Here is a 19,945-nt window from a genome sequence, read left to right as displayed (position 1 = left end):
CAAAAGACATTGTTGCTATGCACATCAGCATGATCCTAGACCCATAAGACATTGCCCATGCCGGTGGAAGAACTGTGGTTAAATATTTATGGGAAATGAAAGAAAGAGAAAGGAGACTGTTCTTCACTCCTCGTGATCAGTATTAGACACCATCAGATACACCTTTAGCTTTACCTGCACCTTTTAATTATTTAGTTTTGAAAAATCGCGGCAATATGCAAATAAACTATCACAAGAATGTCATAAATGGTAATGTTCAATTATGCTCAGTGATTTATTTGCATCCCTGACTATACATTCCATAAGTATCAGTAGGGTTTAAGTTTATAACTTAGTTAAACATTAAAATGTCATGGTTGCAAGTTAATGAGCTGAATATGCGCAAGATGAAGTAGGACTCGTTTAACCAAAAACTATCACTTGAGTTTTTGCAAATAAGCAGAATCATGATGAGCATGTTTGAGTCATTGTATGTATGTCCTACCGTCACATGGTTGATTAGGACCCTGTAAGAATATGTTGTTCCTTCTCCCTATTTCAGTGTGATATGTAGTCTAAACCAAACTACTTAAATGAATTGGCTTGTCTCCCTCTGAAGACACCACACACACTTGAAAATGTTTGAGAAGTGATGAAATTACGTTCACAATGTTAGTTTTGGCAATAAAGCTTGGTATAAATTCTCAAAACTTTCTTAAGTGGGTTGGGAGCATTAGGTGAGGCCATAAAATGGTACCATTTCTGATGATCTACCATAAGGGATGAATAAATGATAGAAGCAAATAGTATGCATGTGTATTATTATTATAATCTACATCTACAGTATGGGAAAAATTAATTATACATAATTTGAGTACCTTACCTAAAACCTAAAACCTGTATCCATGACCTAATGAGTTTTTGTGAGGCATTTAAGCTACATCTACGCAATGCTTAATTAGGTAATAACATAACAGTGAGTCCCAATTACACATGAGACCTCAGCAACTCTTAAAGTCAACTGGGTGGTTACTTGGGATACCTATAAAAAAGCAGAAGTAATAATAAAGTTAACCTACTTGCTAGGGTCTCATAAATTGGTGATTCTACTTTAATCATGCTGCAGGTAGCCTTTGCATGATCAAATTAATGTTTTCATTTATGATTTTGGCATCGATCATTCTATATAGATGCATCTTCATATTCATCACTCAACGTAAGCAGAAGTTGCTAGATGCAGAATTCAATGGGTTTTAATGTGATCAATTCATAGTAGCAGTAAAGGTTTCTGTTCTACAATTTGGCTTCATGATTATTGGATACTCATAGCTATCATAAAACAGGGAAATTTTGTAGGGATAATGGTAAAAATCTCGTCCACGAAAAACAATGGAATCGAACTATTAGGATTGTTGAAAGAATATTAAATACACGATAGAGATCGAGACCGTAGTTATATATATATACATATAACATTAATTTTATAATTAAAAGTATTTTGTGTCAAAATTTTAAAACGTATTTTTGTATTTTTATTTTTATATAGTGTTTAACTTTATTATTTTTCTTATACTATTCTCACGTCTTTGTCAATTCATTTACAAATAAACTGCATAGCATTTTTTTTAACAAAAATGGTTGAGTGGTGAGTCGCCCGATATTATTGGACAAAGCGAGATAGTGTAAAACTTTCACTATCATTAATAAATTTATTTATTTAAGTAAGAAAATGATTATTTATTTACTATCAAAACCTATAGGTTAAAACACAATTTATTTAAATTAAAAAAATTGGATTGCTTTTTATTCTAGGATTTTACTGATAATATACTTCAAAATTTACTTCCCTTCTTTGAATTGCGGGTGGGGTGAAAAGGAAAAATAATAATGAGAAATATAGTGAAAAAAGTAAAGTAGTTTGAATTCAGAATAAATAAATAAAATAAGTAAAAAAATTATATAAATTTAATTGACGTGATAACATAGTTAAATTATTTAAGTAATATATAAATTACAAAAAAATACCATTGTTCACTTAATAAAAATAGGTATGAAATAAAATTTAAAATAAGTAAATATAAAGTAATTATTTTGTAATATTGAAACAAATTTTAAAATTTTTTAATAGCATTCCATGAAATTACGTGGAATTAAAGAATCATTCAAATTTTAATATAACTTTATACTTTTGTACAACTTTAACTTATTTTATTCATTTCTTTTACAATAAAAATAAAAATATTAATATCAAATTAACATTTAATTGAGCTTAACTTTGTTTCAATTAAAATAAGGGTTAAATATGTTTCAAAATATATGAATTTAGTTCTTTTAATCAAATTTTGATAGGTTTATTTGATATTTCGTACACATTTCATGATTGTAGTTGAGCTGTTTATGTTGTTTGACATATTTTTACTTTAATGTTAAGTCAAATACTATTATGAAATGTGCTTGAAATGTCAAAGAAACTTAACAAAAGTTTATTAAACGGACTAAATCCATGCATTTTGAAAAAAAAAAAATGAAGAACTAAATTGGTTCAAAGTTTCAAAATAGACTAATTTCAAAATTCACTCAAAGTCAAGAAATAAAAAACATATTTAACCCTTAAAATAAAGTAAAATGATGTTTAGTATTAAAATGTAAATAATTTAATTTTTAAAATACATTTATGATTTTGTATTTATTCACTTTATTTATTTCACATAAAACACGGTATATAGTTACATGTATTAATTTGTTATTAAAGAGGCGCATAACCGACTATGTCTTTTATATACTTTAATAAGAAATTAATGCATGGAATTATGTACTACAATTAATTATTACACTAAATTACCTTCTTCAAATTGTAAAACCATTCCATTGCAAGTTAAATGATTTATTAAACTATTAAGAAAGAATCGAGTAAAAAGGTGATGAATGTAAAAAGAATATTCATATATCGTTTTCACTATAATAAGAAGAAAAAGTTATTACAAAATTTTTAATTTTGTCAATGTTATTTGAATTTTTTAAATAATTACGGTACTGGAACGTTTTTAGTTTTTAGGAAAATTATCATTAACAGGTAAAAATTACTCAACACGTGAAAATTACTAAAAGTTAAGATTAGTTTTCTTTTTTTCTTTTCTGAAATCTCACATCAATTAAAGAGTTTTATAGAATATATTTGGGTGTAAAATTTATCTTATAAGTCGATTTTGTAAAATTAAATTAGATTTGAAGTTTATTTCTTAACATGATATCTGTTATAAGATCATTATTAGATCATCCATTAATGTTTACTCTCACATCTGGTATGTAAGTGCTTTGACTAGAGATAAGATAAATTTATAAACACCTGAAAATGCAAACCTTTCTTTATAAGTTAATTTTGTAAAATTAAATTAGATTTAATGTTCACTTCTCAACATTTTATCTTATTGTACTAATAAATGAAGTATGATAATATTGTTGCTCGATTAATAATATGGGTTAGACCTTGTTATAATTATATATATATATATATATATATATATATATATATATATATATATATATATATATATATATATATATATATATACCGTCATATTTTAGTTAAAATTGTATTGAAAGTTATTTTTGAGATAAAATAGCTCAAAACATGGAATACAAATAAATAAAAATGAGAATAGCATACGAAAACAAACATGAAAACATAATAGGATATAAGTCAAATGAAATCAGTTTTATGAATGTTGTACCAAAACAGAACAGGTTCCAATTAAAATGGAACTGGTTCCATTCGTTCACCGATCTAGTTATAAAACATATCAAGTTCCAAGCTATGTTGTCTCGAACCATGCAAGGCCTCCACCAATAACAATGGTGGAGAGGAGGAAACAACAATGGTTAAAAGGAGGATATACCTTAAGGAATGAAAGGGTGTAACTTTTTCCATTCGTTCATTCAAATAAAATGACAAAAATACTTTAGTAAAAGGAGCACCATTACTCTCAAATCCCACCTACAAAGCGAGGTGTTGTTATGAGATCAATCTCCCAAATCAGCGTCTTCCACTACTCTCCATTCAACACAAAAGAACAATAATAAATCTTTATTCATAATTATCTTTGAACAGTAATTCATTTTAAAAGAAAATAATCTTATTATATTTGGATTGGACTTGTGGAGAAGAAGAATATTATTGAATTTTATCATAGGAGCATCCCATAAGTCTAGCAAGAGGAGTCATAAAATTAAGCACTCTTGGCATAGAAACTAAACAGTTTGACGTGGCTGATGCTGGTTAAATATATTGATCCTGAAGCAGTCCAATCAAATTAAGAGTTACATAGTAGTATTAAACAGCAATATACATCATGGATTCAACTACACCAAGGCGCAAAATGTGTTGTCCTAACATTCAATCAATGCATTCAATTCATGACGCGACAACACAATTCTTAACTTCATTTTACTTTAATACAAATCCTGTAGGAAAAAAAAAATATAACTTCATTTCATTAAGAAGGGAGATATGAAGACAGAAATTATTGATGAGATTCACCGCAAAACAATTGTTTTCCAAAATTGGCATCAAACATAGGTAAATGCTAATCTATTTGTTGAGTTTTACAGATTTTTTTTTTAAGAATAATATTTAGTTTTTTTAAGAAAAATGATAAAGAAAATATATATTTTTAATTAGGATTAATATAAAAATACTTTCATATACTTTTTCTTTTCTTTTGCTTCCCAAACTCAAACGCTAGATGACAAAAATTAAACAAAAAAATAAAAGAATTATCAAGGAAAATAATCTTTGAAATCAAGTCAGATCAGAAGTCCATTATGTGTAGAAAAGATATTAATACATTATCATTTCCACTGTTACTTCTAATTGAATGTAGATTTCTAATATGTAACCTTTAATACATTTGTTTTATCCTTTTTAAAACAAAATGGCATTGTTATCATGGTTTCATTCATAACAGAAAATCAAATATTATATAGTTTTCTTTATTAGGGATTTATGGGTTCATTTTTCTGTTTAAAAAAAATTAATTAAAATATTTTCTAAGACTTTATAATTTTCATTAATATAGTCTACGATTATAGGAGATAAGATACACTTAAAAATTATCCAAGGTAAAGTATACAAACAATCTTATATAATTCTAAACGACTATTTAATGAATTATAAAAATAGTATAAATCTTATTAATAAAAAAATCGTATTTAATTTATAAAATAAGACCATTATTTCGTGTGTGTATATATATATATATATATATATATATATATATATATATATATATATATATATATATATATATATATATATTCCTACATTTATATGATATGACCCATTAATTCATACAATAATTTTTTTTTTATTTATCTATTATTCATTTCTGTTATTAGTATTCTTCATTCTCTATTTTACTTTTAATTTAAATAATTCACACACAAAATATTATAAAGATTTAATGCATCAAAATTAATCTGAAACAATACTTTGTTTAAATAACATGAGCATAAATTAAGGGATCAAGAGGCATTTGGAGGAGCTTATTCACACTAATTTCCCTTTTAAACTCAGAAATAATGTATAAATGTGTGATAAATTATTATATTTTATTAAAAGGTAGATTTATGGCTAATTCAATTTCATCAAATCGATTTAAGAAATAAAAATTGTACTTATTTATATAATGAAAGTTTATTTTATTTCTAATTTATTCTAAAATATTTTACTTAAATATATTTAACAATGGTCACCTTAATAGCAAAGAACCCGGAGCTTTTAATGGATTGGGTAAGTCTGAACCCTCTCAACCCATCATTAAATTTACTATTTTTTTTGTTCAAGAACTGAGTCAAGGATAAATATTCTTAGTGATTAAGAAAAATGTAGTTCTTTCACATCATTTATTTATATGTGAAATAACAAAAATTTATCATTGCTACCTTACTAGAGGCAGAAAATGAACCTTAGTAACTTAGTATGAAAAATTAAATATTAAAATAATATTTAGTATAAAATATTATTTTATTTTCTAAATTGTTGATCAATAATCAATGTAACGTCCCATTTAATTATTAAGCGAAATTAAAGGAAAACGTCACACAATATAAGTACAGTAGCGTAGTCCTGGGGTCTCCAACACAACCCCGACAAAACTCGGGCACACCACGATGCCAAAGAAAAGCTGAAAACGAATACGACATAGAGTGTAGCGTAGAAATACAGAAAGGGATACACGGGCCATAGTCCTAAATAAAACACAAAGAAAACTCCAGCCCAGATGGCTAAGCAGCGGAACCACCATTCGCTTGTTGACCATGAGAACCTCGCCCATCTGCTCCCATCAACCAAGTTGATGATCATCGCAAGGAAAACAGCCACATACAACACAACCATGCAACGAAACGGGTAAGCTAGAGCCAACAACATATTCAACATGCAATTAAATATATTTTCATCATCTCATCCACATAGCAACCAAACATGTTATGACTCTTCATTCAATACACTACGACTCGACTCGACTCATCCGAATACGTATAACTCGGTCGGATTCAGCGGATGCTTGCACTTGTTGTGGATACCTCTGCTCGATCCTGAGCTATGTGTTACCAGTGTTACAATGAATCAAAATCTCTCCCACCACAAGGTTAGCCCTCAGTGAGTTTCAGGCCTCCTGCTACTCCCACCACAAGAGTCAGTTCACTCTAAGTGAGACTAACTGGCTCCTCGGAGCGTCAGGATGCAACCTTACCTTGAATCCTTACCTAGTTATACAGATGGGGCACCACCATGAACACCCACTAGCAGGGGCCATGGAATTACGTCCCGACCACTGAAGCGCGACCCCGGAGGTCTCACCTAGAGACCCCAAAGAATTACACGCTGACACGGACCAACATTCATAAATTAGCAATAAGAGAATATTGAATTATATTTTTCAATTCCATATCAACCCTTGAAGTTTAATCCTCATATCAATCACATCTCAAATCCACACCTCTGATCATCACCACCCCAATGAGTCTGGGGCCTAGTCTCATATTTATACCATGTTCCTTTAGTTTCAAACCACATACTCATTTCACATGTTAAGTCCCCACCACACTCATCATTCATCATTCATGAATCATGTCACGCATATATAGCAACCCATTAGGCATATATTCATACATCGGTACATGCATCTTATCCTAGCAGTCATACCCAAACAAGTCCAAGCACAAGAGAACAAATATGCAACCCAACACCACGCTATCTCGCCCAAACCCCTCGCTCAGGCTGAAAGGTCTCGCTCAAGCGAGACAGGCTCGCTCAGGCGAGCCCCCCTTCGCCTAGGCGAGGGCTAAAAAAAACAAGGGCATGAGCAACGCGGGATCTCGCTGAAGCGAGATCCCTCTCGCTTGGGCGAGTTGCCTGCTCGCTCAAAAGTTGAGCGAGCCGCCTGGGCGACTTTTCGCGCAATAAACCTAGGTGAGCTCCCTGTTTCATCTCGCCCATCTTGCCTAGGCGAGATGGACTCGCTTGGGCGAGATTAACAGGTCTCGCCACTGTTCTTCACTGCCACAGCCATGTAAATCGAACCAAACCAACATGCAAAGCATTCTCATACCCAAATCGCAGGATTAAAGCATACAAGCAGAAACCAACGCAATCACAGACCAAAACTACTGGAAAACAAGAGCTCTAACTTCCCGTACCTGGAAAACTTAGCGAAGACCTCTACTATGTGACCACGAGCACGACAGCTCCAAGGATGCACTATAGGGCTGCAATGAGAGTGGGACAGGACCAGACAGGTGGGTTAGCCAGGGCTCTTACAACAGATCACGAAAAAGTTACGAAAAGGGAGCTAGCACGAACTCGAAAGTCACTTACATGGAGTAACGAAACTTCCTGGCTCACGTAACAGCTGCGGCGGAACCCTAGCAGAGGGGGTTGACGGTTGCAGCAAGGTTTTCTGAAAATGCAAGAAGTGTGGAATTAGGGCAACGCTAAGGGTCTTTATATCATGGGCCAGCCTTTTAGGCCCAATACTGTAGGGCAGCCCACTAGCTTTTAGGGCAGGAAAGAAATGGGGCCTTACATTCTCCCCACCAACAAAATTTTCGACCTCGAAAATAAAGACTCACCAGGTAAACAGATGTGGATGTGATTTTCTCATGTCCTCCTCTAACTCCCAAGTCGAGTCACCCGTCCTCCGATCCCAGATGACTTTAACAAGGCTAACACTCTTCCCACGACGTTCCTTAACCTTACTATCCTCAAGAGCTATGGGTGGTACTTCCACTGAGAGGTTTTCCCTGATCCGTATATCTTCAGCCTCCAACACGTGGGCCGGATCGAATACATACTTCCTTAGCTGTGACACATGAAACACCGGATGGAGGTTCGCCAACTGCGGGGGTAAGGCTATCTCGTAAGCCACTGGTCCAATCCTCCTCGTGATCTGATACGGGCCAAGGAATTTAGGCGAAAGCTTCCTTGAGCGGAGAGCCCTTCCCACGCCCGTGGTTCGGGTCACCCTCAAAAACACATGATCTCCCGCTGCAAACTCCAAAGGCCTCCTCCTGCGATCCGCATAGGCCTTCTGCCTACTTTGCGAAGCCAACATCCTATCTCTCACCATCCTCACCTTCTCGGTGGTCTGCTCTAACAACTCGGGTCCAACCAACACGGCCTCTCCATCCTGATACCAGCAAAGAGGAGTCCTACACCTCCTGCCGTAAAGGGCCTCGTATGGTGCCATGCCAATGCTCGCATGAAAGCTATTGTTGTAGGCAAACTCTATCAAAGGCAATACTTCGTCCCAAGCGCCCAGATGATCTAATATGCAAGTCCTCAACAAATCCTCTAACGACTGGATCGTCCTTTCAGACTGGCCATCTGTCTGAGGGTGATACGCTGAACTCATGGTGAGCTTGCTACCCATAGCACTCTGCAGCGTCTGCCAAAATCGGGATGTGAATCACGGGTCTCTGTCGGAAACTATGCTCGAGGGCACTCCATGAAGTCTTACTATCTCCCTAATGTACAACTGAGCCAACTTGGCCATGGACATCCTCAAGTTCATCGCCAAGAAATGAGCACTCTTGGTCAATCGGTCCACTATCACCCAGATGGTGTCATGTCCTCTGAAAGTCCGTGGAAGATGAGTCACAAAGTCCATGGAGATGCTGTCCCATTTCCACACCGGTACCTCCAACGACTGTAGAACGCCACCGGGTCGCTGATGCTCCACCTTCGCCTTCTGACACGTCAGACAGGCGGATACAAACTGAGCCACATCCTTCTTCATCCCCTGCCACCAGAAAGTTTCCTTGAGGTCCTAGTACATCTTAGTCATGCCAGGATGCAAACTAAGACGACTTTTGTGTCCTTCCTCAAGAATCAACTTTCTCAACTCAACATCATCCGGTATGCATACTCTGCCTCGAAACCTCAGTATGCCGTCATCACTTATAGCAAAGTCTCTGGCTTCCTCTGATCCAAGTTGTTCCCTAACTCTGTTTAGACTAGCATCCAACAACTGCCTCTCTCTGATCGAGCCCAAGAAGTCACTAGATATAGTAAGGGTACTGCACCTAATGGACTCGGACCCCAACTCCACCTGTATCCTCAGGTCTCTGAACTTCTCTAGTAGTTCTACCTCTTTTATCATGAGGTGTGTTGTATGTACCGTCTTCCTACTCAGGGCATCTGCCACCACATTTGCCTTCCCTGGGTGATATAGGAGTTCGAAGTCATAGTCCTTCAGGAACTCCATCCACCTCCTCTGCCTCATGTTCAGCTCCTTCTGATTAAACAAGTACTTTAAACTCTTGTGGTCGCTGAACACCCGAAACTGAGCACCATATAGATAATACCTCCAGATTTTCAAGGCAAACACTATCGCTGCTAACTCAAGGTCATGAGTGGGGTAATTACGCTCATGCACCTTAAGTTGTCGTGAAGCATATGCCACTGCCTTCTTTTCTTGCATCAAGACGCAACCAAGTCCAAGATGAAACGCGTCGCAGAAGACTTTAAACGGTTTCCCCACATCCGGAATTACCAATATAGGAGCACTCGTCAATCTCCTTTTTAGTTCCTGAAAGCTCTCCTCACACTTCTCCGTCCAAGTGAAAGGTTGGTCCTTCCGGGTGAGCAAAGTCAGAGGCGCCACTATCTTGGAGAATCCCTCTATGAATCTCCTATAGTAGCCTGCTAACCCCACAAAGCTCCTAATTTTTGTGGCTGACTTAGGATTTTCCCACTTTATCACTGCCTCTACCTTTGCCGGATCCACTGCAATCCCCTGGGCGGATATCACATGCCCTAAAAACTGAACCTCATCCATCCAGAACTCGCACTTGGACAACTTGGCATACAACTGCTTCTCTCTCAAAACACCAAGCACCAACCTCAGGTGTTCTGCATGTTCCTCCTGAGTCCTGGAATAGATAAGGATGTCGTCTATGAAGACTACGACAAACTTATCTAGGAAAGGTCGAAAGATCCTGTTCATGTAGTCCATGAACACTGCGGGGGCGTTGGTCACACCAAACGGCATAACCACGTACTCATAGTGGCCATACCTCGACCTGAAGGCTGTCTTCTGTACATCATCAGCCTTTACCAGAATCTGATGATAACCCGATCGCAGATCTATCTTCGAGAACACTGATGATCCATGCAACTGATCCATCAAGTCATCGATCCTCAGAAGCGGATACCTATTCTTGATCGTCATCTTGTTCAGCTGCCTGTAGTCCACACACAGACGTGAACTCTCGTTCTTCTTCTTTACCAACAACACTAGTGCTCCCCAAGGTGAAGTACTGGGTCAGATGAACTGTTTCTCCATCAGATCTTCTATCTGTTTCTTGAGCTCCACCAACTCTGCCGGAGCCATACGATACGGAGTCATCGATACCGGACCCGTCCCTGGTACCAGGTCAATAGAGAACTCCACTTCTCTACTGGGAGGCAACCCTGGTACTTCATCTGGAAACACGTCTTCAAACTCATGTACCACAGGTATGACTGATGGTCTCTCTCTCTCCCACCTCCATACGAGCGAAGATTATGAAGCACTGCGCGCCACTCTGAATCTCCCTCACCGCCCCCTGGGGGGACACTAACTCAAGATCCTCTGAATCGGGAAACAACAACCTCTTCTCCCGGCAGTCTATAAGGACGCGACTGGCAGAGAGCCAATCCATCCCTAAGATCACTTCTAAGTCTTGCAGAGGCAAGCAGATTAGATTCACCTTGTACCTGCGTCCCTCTACCTCCACTGGACACCGAGCACACAAAGACGACGTCGTGACCAATCCCGACGCCGGAGTAGACACCGCGAGCTCGCACTGTAGCTCGCTTACTGGCAAACCCAGACGTTTCACACAACTATCTGACACAAAGGAGTACGTCGCTCCAGAGTCATATAACACACAACAAGATACACCAGCTATCAAGCAGCAACCCATAACCAAGTTACCTGAACCAGTCGCCTCTGCTCCTGTCATAGCATAGACTCTGCCCGTCGCCTGAGGCCTGTTGCCTCTGTCTCTCCCCTGATGCTGCTAGGGTGCCTGAACTGGAGGGCGTGTCGCTGCCCTAGCAAGGTTGGGGCAATCTCTCCCAAAGTGGCCTTCCTTGCCATAGTTGTTGCATCTACGGTAACCCTCCCTACGTGGACAGGCGTGCCTCGGGTGGGGTCCTCCACATGAGTAGCACCGAACTCGGCCTTGCTGCGGAGGAAAGCTCCTAGACTCTTGAGGCTGATGGTGTGGTCTATCATATGGTCTCCTCCGCTCCTCATGTCTGGGCCTGGACCCGGATGGTCCACTGATCCTTTGAGGCGGCTGTGGCTGCTGTGGGCGCTGACCTTCCACCTCACGCTTCATCTTCTCCATTACTCTGGCCTTCTCTACCAGAGAAGCAAAGTCCTTGATGGACAAGGGTGCCACCATCAAGCGAATGTCACCGCGGAGCCCGTTCTCAAACTTCCTGCATCGCCACTCCTCATCGAGTGGTAGGGTGTAGAAACGGCTGAGGTGTTTGAACCTCTCAGCATACTCTGCCACTGTCTTCCCTCCCTGGGTCAACTGGAGGAATTCCACCTCCTTGGCGTACCGGATACTATCAGGAAAGTACTCCGATAGGAATCTCTCCCTGAAAATCTCCCATGACACGGGCTCATCCCTCTCCTCCAGGATGGATCTGGTGCTGCTCCACCAATGCTCCGCCTCCCCCGTGAGCATGTACACAGAGAACGCCAACCTGTTCTCTGCAGGGCACATCTTCGCATCATAGATGCGCTCCAGGTCCTTCAGCCATTGGTCTACGGCGTCAGGACTGGTCTTCCCGTCAAACTTCGCCGGGTGGTGTTTCAGAAAGTCCTCCAGGCTCCACTCCCTAACTGCAGGTCGTGGTTCAGGACCAAACACAGGGGCAGTCGCCCTGTTCTCCTCCAACTGGCGAAGGGCCTCCATATGCTGCCGATGAGCATCCTCGGCAGCTATCCTCGCAGCCTCCATCTGCTGTATCACTGCCTGCTGCTGCTCTAGCGACGCCGCCTGCCGCTGCATAGATGCCTCATGCTGCTGCATCATCGCAGCACTCTGCTGCGTCATAGCTGCTACCATCGCCTCTATGGCTCTGGCGATATCAGGTACGTCTCCCTGGGATGATTGCGAATTCCTACGAGGAGGTGCCATAGTCCACTGGCACATAGAAAATCACTTGGTTAGGCTTGATAAAGACAGAAAAAAAAATCAACTAAGAACACTCAGAAGACGCAGAGAAAGCTAAGCGGACATCCAAGTCCACAGACCTAAGGAATGACCGCTCTTATACCATAAATGTAACGTCCAATTTAATTATTAAGCGAAATTAAAGGAAAACGTCACACAATATAAGTACAGTAGCGTAGTCCTGGGGTCTCCAACACAACCCCGACAAAACTCGGGCACACCACGATGCCAAAGGAAAGCTGAAAACGAATACGACATAGAGTGTAGCGTAGAAATACAGAAAGGGATACACGGGCCATAGCCCTAAATAAAACACAAAGAAAACTCCAGCCCAGATGGCTAAGCAGCGGAACCACCATTCGCTTGTTGACCATGAGAACCTCGCCCATCTGCTCCCATCAACCAAGTTGATGATCATCGCAAGGAAAACAGCCACATACAACACAACCATGCAACGAAACGGGTAAGCTAGAGCCAACAACATATTCAACATGCAATTAAATATATTTTCATCATCTCATCCACATAGCAACCAAACATGTTATGACTCTTCATTCAATACACTACGACTCGACTCGACTCGACTCATCCGGATACGTATAACTCGGTCGGATTCAGCGGATGCTTGCACTTGTTGTGGATACCTCTGCTCGATCCTGAGCTATGTGTTACCAGTGTTACAATGAATCAAAATCTCTCCCACCACAAGGTTAGCCCTCAGTGAGTTTCAGGCCTCCTGCTACTCCCACCACAAGAGTCAGTTCACTCTAAGTGAGACTAACTGGCTCCTCGGAGCGTCAGGATGCAACCTTACCTTGAATCCTTACCTAGTTATACAGATGGGGCACCACCATGAACACCCACTAGCAGGGGCCATGGAATTACGTCCCGACCACTGAAGCGCGACCCCGGAGGTCTCACCTAGAGACCCCAAAGAATTACACGCTGACACGGACCAACGTTCATAAATCAGCAATAAGAGAATATTGAATTATATTTTTCAATTCCATATCAACCCTTGAAGTTTAATCCTCATATCAATCACATCTCAAATCCACACCTCTGATCATCACCACCCCAATGAGTCTGGGGCCTAGTCTCATATTTATACCATGTTCCTTTAGTTTCAAACCACATACTCATTTCACATGCTAAGTCCCCACCACACTCATCATTCATCATTCATGAATCATGTCACGCATATATAGCAACCCATTAGGCATATATTCATACATCAGTACATGCATCTTATCCTAGCAGTCATACCCAAACAAGTCCAAGCACAAGAGAACAAATATGCAACCCAACACCACGCTATCTCGCCCAAACCCCTCGCTCAGGCTGAAGGGTCTCGCTCAAGCGAGACAGGCTTGCTCAGGCGAGCCCCCCTTCGCCTAGGCGAGGGCTAAAAAAAAACAAGGGCATGAGCAACGCGGGATCTCGCTGAAGCGAGATCCCTCTCGCTTGGGCGAGTTGCCTGCTCGCTCAAAAGTTGAGCGAGCCGCCTGGGCGACTTTTCGCGCAATAAACCTAGGCGAGCTCCCTGTTTCATCTCGCCCATCTCGCCTAGGCGAGATGGACTCGCTTGGGCGAGATTAACAGGTCTCGCCACTGTTCTTCACTGCCACAGCCATGTAAATCGAACCAAACCAACATGCAAAGCATTCTCATACCCAAATCGCAGGATTAAAGCATACAAGCAGAAACCAACGCAATCACAGACCAAAACTACTGGAAAACAAGAGCTCTAACTTCCCGTACCTGGAAAACTTAGCGAAGACCTCTACTATGTGACCACGAGCACGGCAGCTCCAAGGATGCACTATAGGGCTGCGGTGAGAGTGGGACAAGACCAGATAGGTGGGTTAGCCAGGGCTCTTACAACAGATCACGAAAAAGTTACGAAAAGGGAGCTAGCACGAACTCGAAAGTCACTTACATGGAGTAACGGAACTTTCTGGCTCACGTAACAGCGGGGGCGGAACCCTAGCAGAGGGGGTTGACGGCTGCAGCAAGGTTTTCTGAAAATGCAAGAAGTGTGGAATTAAGGCAACGCTAAGGGTCTTTATATCATGGGCCAGCCTTTTAGGCCCAATACTGTAGGGCAGCCCACTAGCTTTTAAGGCAGGAAAGAAATGGGGCCTTACAATCAACACCCATAACCATAACTGATGTGTCCTGAGTCATTCATAAATAAGTCATTCATATTTTAACTTTGTATAAATATACATATTTTTGTTTTAGTTCTAATAGTTATGTTATTTTTTTAACCGTAATCCTTACAAACATATTATTTTAGTCTATAATAACATCATATTTTTATAATGTCAATATCATTAGTTTGTAAATTTTGAATAAATGACATGTAATAATGGCATACCTTAAATTTGATGGAAAAATTTAATGACAAGGATATTTTTTTCAAAAAATTTGTAAGAAACTGAAAGGTTGTCTAAAATAAAAAAGGAATTAAGAATTTAATTGCTAACATACATATCTATATTTATTTCTTTGTAGTTTAATTTGAATCCTAAGAAAATAAAATACGATGCTAAATTACAATATTAATTAACTTGTTCTATTAGAATTATTAGTGACAAGTTTCTTATGCGGATGTTATTTATCAAGTTTCTCATACTTTGTAGTAGTATTTTAAGAAAATGAATAATGAAAATTAATTTCACTAGAAAAACATTAAAAAGAAATTGAATCAGGACACCAAAAACTTTGTTTTTTATCACCTGATCAATTTTTTACTGTCTACGGATAGTTCTGTTATTCATAAACATGAATAAATAACTGGCATACAAAATTTTGATAATTTATCAAACTTGCTATCTTGGCATGGCAGCAAAATGCAATGCAGTATGCATCCACTTTCCATTCTTGTCTTCAGCATTAGATATTAAACATGATGTGCCTAACACAGAATAACTGCTCTAAATGAACTTCTACAAAATGGTATGACACATCTTATAACAGCTCTATTTCTCCTTCTGTAAATCCTTTTGCTATTCAACAATATATGTCATAGAATGAGTGACAACTTATAATCCTGTTTGATTTGTTAAATATTTGGTTTTGATTTCTTGTTCTTGTAAATATTACCATAATATTACATTGTTTTCACTGATTTGTATAACAAATGGTGGACACGGTTGTTTTCAGCACCGTTTCTATAGATTTCTTTGAAAACAACAAAGTGATAACAAGGTAACATTTCTGTAATTATTTCCGAAAACAAGAAATAGAAACAGAGAAAGTTTTGCAAAACCAAACAAATCCCAAATATTTCTAAGTTCTTTCGGCTCCATGTCCTTGAAAACTACTAGTCAGCAATCATTACCTATTGGCCTTCCCACATCAGTTCAAAACCCAGGTCAATTTTGAATCGTAGGTTCAGTTCAATCCAATGTAATTTTCACTTCAGCAGTTTGATGATTGGACAGTAATTTAACTTTACCCTTCCATCATGAATTTCTTCCTGTGAACCTTTTCCTCCTCATGTCAGCCTCAGCTTTTGTCTATGATAATAGAATAGTGAAATTGACAATATAGGTCCCTGTGAAAATTATTCTGTGAAGAAAATTTAGGCAGAAGTACTCTACTGCAATTCCCATTCTCAAATGACAAATCCTAGTTTCCATTTCCAGTAATATCTCTAAATGCAGTACTATGATATGAATAAATTCATGAAAACAAAAGTCTTTTCCATTCCAGAGAAGCAAGACTTTCTCAAAAATACTATCAGTGTTCTTAGAGACGATAAAAAAATGAAAGAAACAAAAAAATCAGTGCTCGTGGTATCAAATTGTGAACAAAAAAATCTGCCATATGGTACAAGTAACGTTATAAGGGATCAAAAGGAAGAAAGAACAAAGGTAGATTAGTGATAACCATACCATCAAGGTTCTAAATTAAGGTTATGATTGCAGTCATGATTGCCGTTGCAGTAGCAGCACAATGCAGTACTGAAGATGCGTGACATGATCTACAATTTGAAAGCATGAACCAACCACAGTTCAGAACAGGTATAATAGATCTAGAAGAAACCGTGATCAGCAACGAATCAATGGAGGATGCATCCTATCCAAAATAAGGAGAATGTATTTATTGTAGACAAAATAAAAAAACCATGCAAACCTATATTTATTACATGTGATTGTACAGAAGTACAAGCAAGAAGAATAAATTATTGCCACTAAGTTTTCTCTGCTTGACCAACATGCCCCATCGGTTCTGAGTGATTATTCGCATTCCGTATATTCCACCAAAATTTGCTAAGGTCATTAGGTTTTCCTTCATTCTTTCTGCCATCAGAATCCTTTCTTTCTGACTGCACTTCCTGTGTTTCTGATGCACCAGGATCCTCTGTCAAGAACTGTTCCCAGAATACATCATTCACTCCAGTCGCTGCGACAGTGATTCCTGCAGGTTGATCTTTTGATGCAACTGGATCTGGAACAGCAGCTACAGTTGGCTCGGAATTCATATCAATTCCAGATGATTTAGCCCGAATTTCAACATCTAATTGCGCACAAGATATGGATGGACTATCAGCACAACTTGTAGATTCATCAACATCCATGTTTGACTGAATTTGAGCGAAGTTGTCGCCAATATCATGTGCAATAGCCTCCCAAAATGCTACGGATGATTCAAGCTGATCCAATCGCTCCACATTCAATGTCAAGACAGTGCTATTATCTGCATTTTCTCTTGGTAACATTTGAGCGGTTTCAATAGCATCTTCAATACTAGCTTCTTCATAGTAGTGGCCACTTCTCGGCAACCTTCGTTTTCTATCCATAGTTTCTGTCAGAGGCAAGATATTTACAGCAATCACAGGTTTCTGCAATACATGAGAAACCGAAGAAACCATCCTGTGTTGCTTTTGTTCTAACTTTTCCAACCTATCGTTCGAGCAATGTACTTGTATCTCATATGTCTGCCACTCATGCTGAAATTTCTGCAATTCGGCTAGAAGTCGCTCTTTATCATGTTTAAGCTTCTCTATTTCATTAGTAAAACTCTGCCTTTCTGATTCCCCTAATGGACCCTGTGCTTGGAGATTCTGCAAAGAATGGCTATGAACCGGCTTCCGTCTATGAATGTTCTTCATAAGATGAGGTTGCCCTCTTACAAAATCATCATTGGCAAATTCCCATTGTTCCGGATCAATTTTTCTAAATCCCTGCTCAAATAAAGTGGCAACAATTCAGTTTAAGCAATCAAAAGCAGAACAGAGCAATACACACAACACAAAGACAATTAGTATTCACATCAACAATTTCAAGATAGCAAGATCAAATTTGCTTACATATGTGTTGAGCTGCCTGATGAAACTTGAGAAGTTGTTGTGCTTAAAGAATCTAGGCAGCAAATCCCTTGCAAATTCTGGAGGATTCCACACAACGAAACTTTTACTAGAGGCACTCCACGAAACAACTGAATTCGTGGAAGGATCATCCACCATCTCATAAGTCTTCACCAGGAAAGGGGGCAGGGAACATGAACTACCCAGTGCCTCATCCATCACTCAAACCAAACTTCAATCAACCCCACTCACAAATCTCAGCCTCCCAGATTCAAAACCCAAACACAAAATCAAACTCCAAACTTTCAAAAGAAGTCAACCCTTAATCACCAATGGGACATTCCATAGAACCTCCCACCAAAAAATAACCTTTTTTCTTCCCAAATCTGACCAAGACAAAATCCAATAACATAAAATTCCCACTTTCAGCAAAATTAATAACAGCCAATTATTGCAAAACCCCATTTGCCAAAGGAGAACAACCCATAACCCATTATATCAACCAAACCACGAGGCAGAAAAAGTTTTCAACTTTCTCTCCTCTGCTAACCCCAAATACCCAGACAAACAACGTTTATTCTCGGACAAATTTTACAGAAGAATCGTGGGTTGAATTTCCCCAAATATGTTAACGTAGTGTTCTTCTTTCCCTGGATGGGAAAAATTGGAGAAGCTTGCACGTAAAGCAACAGTGATTAAATTATATAAAAGAAAAATGGCAATTACGCTATTGGAGCTTTGCACCTGAAAACGGGGAGGGAGAGAGAGCAGAGAAATCGCAGAGAAGAAAAAGAAGGTCTCCTTCTGTTTCTGGCTGATTCCAAATTTCTAATTGCTCGGATCCTTTCTTCAATTTCCAGTTTTGTTTTTGGGGTTGAACGAGGGTCAACGCGTGTTTGATTTGAAAAAGGAAGGGTACCAAAGGATTAACAATGAAAATAAAAGTGAACAAATGCAAGCAGAGATGTAATAAAACAAGAACTAGGAATAATATCTGATAATATTATACTTCAATTCAGAAAAACAAATTGAAATACTAAGATCTTATCTTGATTTATAGTAATATACTATGAGAATTAGAATGAATGATGTTAACTTCTCCTTTAGCAGCGAGTATATATAAGTGAGACATTATTAAAATGGAAAAATAAAATTATTCATACATTTAATACTACATTTAATAAAGGTAAACGTTTAGTTCAATAAATATTTATCTTTAATACATCATTAAAGTAAACTTAGTTTTAACTGATATTTTATTTAATACGAGTCATTCGTTATTATAGCATTGATTTAAGATAATTTGTGAAAATCGTGTGTAATTGGTTCAAGTAATTTGTGAAATTTATAGAGAAAGTTTGAAAAAAAAAAATATTTACTTCAATATAATAAGGCTAAATTAGTTCTTTGGCTTAAAATTGTGTTGAACAAATTCAAGTAGTTTTTTTTTTTTCAATATGTTTATGCTAAGCTTCACTGCCATTATAAAAGTTCTTACTAAAATAATAAAAATAAAAAAAAGCAAAGAAAAATGTGAGAGACAATATCAAATCAATGATAAAATTATATTATAGGCAAAAAAACCTAATATGAAAAAAAATCCATGATTTTCTTCATGAAAATCATTTTATACTTTGAAATTCATATATCAAAATAAAAAAAATTATCATTAGTCAATCCTCTCATTTTAAAATAGATATTTTATTTTTAGAAGTTTTGCATTGAAGGATTTAACATTAACTTTCTTTAGTCTACTTCTACCAAATTTTTTTGTAGTTTGTATCGGTTCATCCTCCTTTGTATTAGAATATTTTCCCTCATCAAATATATTAGTCCTAGTCCATTTATAAGTTATTTTAAATTATTCCACAAAACGAGTATCCTTAAACGTCAAAGAATTATGAATTGTTGTTG

General features: G+C 38.0%; 2 protein-coding genes across 5 annotated transcripts; both read right to left on the bottom strand.

Annotated features, from left to right (window-relative positions):
* Positions 1–7,250: 7,250 nt before the first annotated feature.
* Positions 7,251–11,484, bottom strand: LOC114178716 (uncharacterized). Its single transcript, XM_085671441.1, has 5 exons — positions 11,034–11,484; positions 10,813–10,963; positions 9,405–9,516; positions 9,177–9,278; positions 7,251–8,924 (listed from the first exon to the last, which is right to left on the bottom strand). The coding sequence occupies exons 1-5, from the start codon at positions 11,482–11,484 to the stop codon at positions 8,106–8,108; spliced, it is 1,635 nt and encodes a 544-aa protein (XP_085527567.1). The 3' UTR covers positions 7,251–8,105.
* A 4,436-nt stretch (positions 11,485–15,920) lies between these two features.
* Positions 15,921–19,048, bottom strand: LOC114177897 (heat stress transcription factor A-4c-like). 4 transcript variants are annotated; one of them, XR_014994000.1, is made up of 4 exons: positions 18,035–19,048; positions 16,871–17,908; positions 16,617–16,705; positions 15,921–16,290 (listed from the first exon to the last, which is right to left on the bottom strand). XR_014994000.1 is itself a non-coding variant. In XM_028063488.2 (3 exons), exons 1-2 carry the CDS (start codon positions 18,248–18,250, stop codon positions 16,916–16,918), a joined length of 1,209 nt encoding a protein of 402 aa, XP_027919289.1. In that variant the 5' UTR covers positions 18,251–19,048; the 3' UTR covers positions 15,921–16,705; positions 16,871–16,915. The 4 variants fall into 4 exon arrangements, 2 of the variants coding, with proteins under 2 accessions (XP_027919289.1, XP_027919288.1); XR_014993999.1 differs by having other exon boundaries at positions 15,921–16,276; XM_028063488.2 differs by having other exon boundaries at positions 15,921–16,705.
* Between the last annotated feature and the right edge of the window lie 897 nt (positions 19,049–19,945).

The sequence above is a fragment of the Vigna unguiculata genome, chromosome 3, assembly GCF_037176805.1.
Source record: "Vigna unguiculata cultivar grain cowpea cultivar isolate G323 ecotype 2 chromosome 3, ASM3717680v1, whole genome shotgun sequence".
In the NCBI taxonomy this organism is placed as follows: Eukaryota; Viridiplantae; Streptophyta; class Magnoliopsida; order Fabales; family Fabaceae; genus Vigna; species Vigna unguiculata.
This window is presented reverse-complemented; position numbering and strand designations above follow the sequence as displayed.

What these genes read in the sequence shown, in the direction of transcription:
- LOC114177897 (XM_028063488.2), bottom strand. Translation starts at nt 18,250, where the DNA reads ATGGATGAGGCACTGGGTAGTTCATGTTCCCTGCCCCCTTTCCTGGTG. An exon ending in TCAGGCAGCTCAACACATAT is followed by an intron (nt 17,909 to 18,034) that starts GTAAGCAAATTT and finishes TTATTTGAGCAG; the next exon opens with GGATTTAGAAAAATTGATCC.
- LOC114178716 (XM_085671441.1), bottom strand. Translation starts at nt 11,484, where the DNA reads ATGACAGGAGCAGAGGCGACTGGTTCAGGTAACTTGGTTATGGGTTGC. An exon ending in GTGCTTCATAATCTTCGCTC is followed by an intron (nt 10,964 to 11,033) that starts GTATGGAGGTGG and finishes ACGTGTTTCCAG; the next exon opens with ATGAAGTACCAGGGTTGCCT. An exon ending in TACTGAGGTTTCGAGGCAGA is followed by an intron (nt 9,279 to 9,404) that starts GTATGCATACCG and finishes TTCTGGTGGCAG; the next exon opens with GGGATGAAGAAGGATGTGGC.